We start from the raw sequence: 7,088 nt of genomic DNA on the forward strand, positions 1-7,088 counted from the left end.
CTTCCAAGTTCTGGATAAGACAGCCTTTCAGTTGCCCCCATGGTCTTCTTAGGAGTCGCTTTCTTTCTCATGTTCCTTGCTGTTATGAAACAAGGATATACGGATTTGAGGTTCCAGTTTTAGCAAATTCAGGAGCTGCTTGCTGCTTCCCTGAATTAATCTTATTTTCGACCAACAATGTCACTTTCACCAGACCTGCAAGGTGACACCGTGTCGTTTGTATACAGCATGCTTAAGCTAATAGATGAAAAGAACCAAATGCCCAGCTCATGCTTCAATTCGGTTCATTAGTATAATTTCAATCTCCGTTTCAACTCATGTAACTCTGTTGTAACACCTCTAGCTGGTTCTCGACAACATTCAACCCCCGTAATTCTGTGACCTGCTAAGGTCGTTGTAAAACTTTCTTCCTTCCTTAATATAAGACGCGCAGCCCTCCTGCGGGTTCTAGAAAAAAAGAAAAGAACCAAATTCGCTTCTTATACGACGCCTGCATATTTCTGTCAACTTCATGATGAAAAATTTCAACAAGAGCATGTCTCAAGAGTGATCGATCGTGAGCTTCGGCGTGACTTCAATGGAATTGTGATTACCTTTTGGTGAAATATATGGAAGGAGCGGAATCGAAGAACATTTCAACACAAAAATGAAGTGGCGCTCAGGGTTGCTTTGTTAATCAAAGAGCATGTCAATGACCTCCTGGTGGCCTTGCCTTTCTCTTCATAGTCTTTCCGTCTGGTTGTAGCCTTTTTTCTTTTGCTCCTTCCTTGTGGCTTGCTGTAACTTCACTGGAGTTTAGGTGAACTCCAGTGCGGTTTTTAGTCTGGCCGTAACTTCACTGGAGTTTAGGTGAACTCCAGTGCGGTTTTGTCGTTGCGGGCCTTTTTCGTTCTTTCCGTTTCCCTTTTTTCGTTTCTGTATTCCTTTTGCTCCTGGTCTAATAAAACGGCAGCCCTCCTGCCGACTTTCTAAAAAAAAAATTTCAGCAAGTTGTGACAATTACAGATTTTAAAGATCATAAAGAAGAACTTTGAAACTCCATTTTCTCCATGTTGGGTACACTCAGAGTTTTCCTTAATAAAAAACTCTTCTTGTGTTCAAAACTTGCAGTAATATAAATGCTTCAGTTCGTCTATGACAATCATGAACAACTACAGTCCACAAAACAATTGGCCAAAATTTAAAATTAGACAACATACGTGACTGTATTTACCGAAATAACAATATATCGTCATATTTATAATTTTAGTATTCGTATTCGGCACCTCATTTACTGAAAATTGACTTTCAGTACATCGTACCCCGAAAATACGCGAGCCCAGCCATATTCGGCACACGGGGTGCCGAATATAACATTGTAGTGTATATTCGGCACACCGTGTGCCGAACATCAACCATAGCGCATTTTTATCATTTCATGTAATATTCTTGTTTTAATTCATTTTTTTAAGTAACAGAAGACCACCATTTTGAAGAAGAGTGAAAACAAAATTAAACGCACCGCTGTTACTGTTCATGTGGGACACTATTCATGACCGGACCATATTCGGCACACGTGAATATGGCATTGTAGTCTATTTTCGGCACACAGTATGCCGAATATGGCACTATAGCCCATTTTTAGCACACCGTGTGCCGAATACAATTGATATTCAGCACGCTATAGTACCATATTCGGCACCGAATATGATCGGGCCCACGTATTTTCGGGGTACGGTGTACCGAAAGTTAATTTTTGATAGATGAGGTGCCGAATACGGATGCTAAAATTGTAAATACGACGACAAGTTATCTATTTTGGTAAATATAATTGCGTATGTTATCTAATTTTAGATTTTTGCCCAAAACAAATCTGTCAACTTATCTGCAAGGACTTCGATTTTGCAGACTAGCAATAGTATGAATGCTTCAGTTTATCTCTCTGACAATCCTGCACAACTACCGTCTACAAATTTCAACTCATCTGCGAGGACTTCAAATTCAGAGATAAAAGCTGTACTTCTAGTCAAGAAGTAGTGCTTGAACAACAAGAAACCAAATGCTAGTGCCACACTAACCTGTAACATGATGCTCCATGTCACTACATGTTCAGATCAAAATCCCATCATTAAAAGGAGCTAGTGGAGTAGTGGATGCACAACCTAAGGTCGCCTCATGGCAAGGGAACTCATCGCCCATAGTGTGTGCAGCTTCTTTGGGGTTCCTCAGTTCTGTTAAATGTCAGCTTCTGATGTGAAAGAAACCCAGCAAGTTGCACCTGTCATGGTCCATTTACACACACACAATTGAACAAGAGTGAACCCTAACATAGTTTTGTTCCATGCAAATAAAAAAAACATTGTTTTTTTGCTAGTCAGATGGTCTCATTTACTTCGCCATTTTTATCCATTTTAAAGTAGAGCAGCATGAACAAAATAACCAGTGCATACTCCACCAACAGTCTCTCGCTTAGAAATTCTTCAGAATTTGTTTTTTTTTTTACGAAATTCTTCAAATATTGGTAAAGAGGACACATGAACCATACAAATGGCAACAGGAATGCAAAAGACACTTGAAAAATAAACCCCACTTGCTCCATCCTTCAACCGAGTTTGCGAAAAATTCAACACAAATGCAATGCAGTATGTACAAACATTCAGAGCCTCATGGCACACTTTACACCCTTTTTTCGATTACAAGATGATATACACACGCACATATCACTACATATTTACACCACACACACCTACAGATAATACCGCTGAAGACATTCCTATATGCGTAAATAGTGAGCACCAAGATTTAAACTCTAGTAGATGGAGTCGTAACCTCACGCCTCCGCCACCACACCAAAAGGTGGTTCCCTGCACTTTATACCTTGGCGCTGCTGGATTCGTCGCTCTTTCACCGGACGGACGGGGCAGGGGGATGCCTGATGCCTTGGCACCAACCGTTCAGTGCCAAATAATACTAGCTACCATCAGTGTTCGTAATTGCTTATTAACCGGCGCCATCAGACATGATGCGCAGCTTTCCGTTCCATGTCCATCAACGTCGTGGTCTCTATTGCGCGGCCGCGATCATCGACGATGATCGGCTGGACCACGGCGACGGCGGCCGCCGCTTGAGCTGCTGCTTCGGGGCGTGCGATGACATCTCCAGCTCGGTCCTCAGAATCTCGAACATCACCTGCACGTCCTTGTACCCACAGGTTTGCACATCCTCGTGAAGCTTCAGAATGCTGCCTCCACTGCCTGCGCGGGGGTTTCAGAGATAAGGATTTTGTCACTGTCATGGATCGTCTCAAAGGGAAAGAAAATCGTGATAGAGAGGTGGTGTCTTTATCCTCCACTTTTTTAGTGGAGGAAAACAAAGGTGATATGCTGACTACGTTTTGACCTTACGATTTCTGGTGGATATGTAGGAAATGTGATATTTGTGACACTGTTAATGCCAAAATAGTCATGCTGACTCTATCATACTATCATTATTACTTTTTTTTTGCCACGAGTACTATCATTATTTTCTCTATTCCACAAATAGAATTATGTTTATTTGTTTTTGCCACGAATGTTCATTGCCTCCCTCCTTCAATAATCTTTTTTAGAGGACATCTTCAGTACGTTGAACAGCATAACATCGTGGGCTTAACCAACATGGAAAAGGCACTGAGGCCCCATGTACTACGCTATGGCATCCTTTGGGTCTAGGCCCATACGTAGATGTATGTATGGGCTTTAACTGGCAATCTAATCGAAGTGCTGGACAGATCAACAGGGTTCCAATAGTGTGTTTCTCATTTGGAATCTCGGATACAAGTGTCGTAGCGACTGCTAGTGTTCATGGCAAGCTCCAGAAACCAAGAAACTACTCAAATTTTTGTTCCACGAAAAAGAAATTAAAAAGAAAAGGACTCGAATAGGGGGGAGGATGAACTAGCATCTCTTCCAGCAGGAAGTATATCGTTCCCACATTCGATATTCTACTGCGACAGCTACTTGTTGTACTTCATCCTTATCTACAAACAACCCAAAGGGAAATCAATCCCCTCTACTTTTCCTAAACCAAGAATTCCTCAGTTCTCACCAAGAAGTTCTTCACTTCTTGTTCCTGCACCACTACTAAAAAGACTTTACCTGAAATCCACAGAGACATGGCTTTATTCGGCTTCGATCAAGACCTCCCAGGTCAAGTCCAATCAAGAACAAGCACCACAAGAAAACGAAAAGGCCGTCACCCATCAGCCGTCTGTCGGTCACACTGGTAGCTCCAACAGGAAAGAAAAGCAGCGCGAGCCATAAAGGAACGGATCGGCAGCGCGCATTCGGCGGTTTGCAACGTTCCGATTCAACTGTTTTTCGACAGGGACACGCTTTGATTTCTGCATGCAAACAGACAACTACTCCGAGGTGACTAGATCGATCGATGGAGCGTACCTCGTACCCTTCAGTCTGATGATTAAACTCCACGTATGTCTCGTCAAGACATAAAGATGTTTTTATGGGTGACATGTATCCATCACCAATAAAACGTTTACAGTGAATTTGTTAATTTTTAAGCTCCGTTCAGTAGATGTTGTATAAATACGTATATATAATATTATAAATATATGTGTATATTTACGAGTTGTATTTGTATTTATAAACAAAAGTAGGTGGTTGTTAAAAGCTGATGCCTGATGGGCGTACCCCGTGGAAAGAAAGCATTGTAACCGCTGCAGGAAGAGAATCTCTCGGTGCAGATCAGCGGCTGCGCCGCCGCAATTGCAAAGCTGAGTTCATACCGCAAGAGCTAGCTCTGAATTATTGGAGGGAGGGCACTTTTCAGACTTGCAGGATCGGACAAGAGGAGCTGCAACAGAACGGAATAGAACAAGCAGGAACAGCCCACTTGACATCAGCTGTAGCCTTCGCTCGAGATTTGAGTGCCGTTGAAAGAGATGCGTGCAGATCTGGGATTAAAGACTAACTAATCGTACGGCACATTAGATGATGGGGGGTCATTAGCTGTTTGATCACAGGAAGATCTCAAGCTGGCACTGATGATCGCCGGCAGTACTGGAGTGGTGGCACTGGTTGGGACCCCGGAAATATCCTTGCAGCTGGAGTGCCTGCTAATCTTCACTGCGCCATCTGCCTCGTGACACTTGGCAGAGCCTATTCAATGGGTCTAGTACTGGTGGTATGGTACGAGGTACTGGAGGACCTACCGGTAGCAAGATCTAACTGTTTGGCGCTGCTGATTCCTTGCAAATTGCTGCAAAGTCTCTGTCGGTTTCCGTTTGTATTGTGCAGTACCCACAGTGAGGTTGAATTCCTCGGAGAAAATAAGGCCTACTCTTTGGAAATCCAAAGATATTTTTTGGGTCATTAGCAGCCAATAAGGGTATGTGTCACTAGAGATTTTTCATCTTGAACCCACATATTAAAATAATAAAATATATAGGAGAACTAGAACTTTGGAGAGTGTTAGCGGTAGCTGTGGAGGTGATGAAGGAAGATAATTTATATACTGAACTTCCAAAGTCTAACGACTCAGCAGCACTTCGGACGGGTCTCTAGTGGGGCGGAATCACATTCCATCATGGATAACAGGATAAGTGCTTGTTTAGGAATGGTCAACGAAGACACGCAGGAATAAGAGTAAAGGAATCGATTGCTTGATGAATGCCATAGTAGGTGTTAGAATTTAGACTAGCATAAGGTGACACTAAAATGGGTGGTTTCTAGAGGCCGCAGATTGTACAGTAGAGAATGATTGGATGTCTTTTTCAGTAGCAGCAAGAGAATGAGAAGAGAAAAGGAGGACCGAGAAAACAAGGATGGTTTTCAAACATCATGTTTGGTACTAATGCGAAATTTCTGAAATTTTGAATGCGAAAAGGAAAAAAGGTTAAGAAGAAAGACGATAAGCATGGCTATAGCTTCCGTGGAATCTGTAGGGTTCTCTTCTTCTAGGTAACTGCTGTTCACTCAAAATAAACTCCATCCTACTTAGCTCGGTACTGGAGCAGTTAAGCTCAGCGAGGTAGTAAAAAGAATCGATAAACTGAACTATAGTATAATCAAGATGACAGTGCTGAAGCAGCCAACCGTTTGTGTGACGTGTGTCTGTTGAATCGATAACGAACACAAGACCTCACTCACATCGTTTCCAGGAACAAAAGAACTCACGAACAGAGCCAGCGCAGGGAGATGGAGATCAACCACACCACTAAAGAACTTGTCCTGCAAACTAGCCGCAACTAACTTGGCTGGGCTCTAAGAATTTTCCCGCGAGAACCAGTTCTCCACCAGCTACGTGCTCAGGCAGCTACTTGGTCTCAGCCATTCGAGTGCAGTTTAGAGCGCTGCAGATGATGCGCGTATGGGGGCGTACCTGTCTTGCTCGAGCGGACGCGGGTGGAGACGGCGGCCCACGCGCGGTGCGTCGGGAAGACCACCTTCTTCCTCCACCAGGCCATGACAGCGCGCACCGGCGCCGGGATCCTCGCGGCGGCCAGCCTCGACGCCGCCCACGCCCTCCCCTGCCTTCGCGCGCGTCCCCCGCCCCTTGCCTTTTGATCTCGCCTCGAGCGCGCGCTCCTCTCCTCCGGTCACGAGGCTGCTGGTCGCTGTTGTTTATGGAGAGGAGAGAGCGGCGTTTGTTGGTTCGTTACGGCAGTTATATTGGCCTGGCCGCCGTCGGCTACTCGGCTAGCTGCTCAGAACTTCCTGCCTTTTTTTTTTTTTTTTGAAAGGAGAACTTCCTGCGTTTTGGATGTGCCTTTGCGAGGCTCGGCAGCCGGGTCAGCCGGTCTGGCGCTCTGCTCTGCTCGTCGAGCTAGGCTGTGTTTGGTTTGGTTCCGCATCTCTTTCATTCTGATACAGCGTATGCTTAAAATTCAAAAGAAGCTTATTTCGTTGTTTGCGTCTACTTTTGCAGTTTGGTTCGGCGAGGGTAAATATACTATCTCAGTTTTATTTGTTTCAGCTAAATATTATGAATTGTGATTTACAATCTACAAGCTAAAACAAAAATATACTCATCATAATCTAGCTTGTAATAATTCAACTCTTATACGGTAACAATCTACCAATCTGATTTCTATCAATTTATACAGATTATAA

General features: G+C 43.7%; 1 protein-coding gene across 1 annotated transcript; it reads right to left on the reverse strand.

Moving 5' to 3' along the window:
* Window positions 1–2,553: 2,553 nt before the first annotated feature.
* Window positions 2,554–6,721, reverse strand: LOC133924914 (uncharacterized). The gene is made up of 2 exons (XM_062370651.1): window positions 6,358–6,721; window positions 2,554–3,233 (listed from the first exon to the last, which is right to left on the reverse strand). The coding sequence occupies exons 1-2, from the start codon at window positions 6,440–6,442 to the stop codon at window positions 3,043–3,045; spliced, it is 276 nt and encodes a 91-aa protein (XP_062226635.1). The 5' UTR covers window positions 6,443–6,721; the 3' UTR covers window positions 2,554–3,042.
* Window positions 6,722–7,088: the final 367 nt, after the last annotated feature.

The sequence above is a fragment of the Phragmites australis genome, chromosome 7 (genome assembly GCF_958298935.1).
Source record: "Phragmites australis chromosome 7, lpPhrAust1.1, whole genome shotgun sequence".
In the NCBI taxonomy this organism is placed as follows: Eukaryota; Viridiplantae; Streptophyta; class Magnoliopsida; order Poales; family Poaceae; genus Phragmites; species Phragmites australis.

What these genes read in the sequence shown, in the direction of transcription:
- LOC133924914 (XM_062370651.1), bottom strand. Translation starts at nt 6,442, where the DNA reads ATGGCCTGGTGGAGGAAGAAGGTGGTCTTCCCGACGCACCGCGCGTGG. An exon ending in CGTCCGCTCGAGCAAGACAG is followed by an intron (nt 3,234 to 6,357) that starts GTACGCCCCCAT and finishes ACCCCCGCGCAG; the next exon opens with GCAGTGGAGGCAGCATTCTG.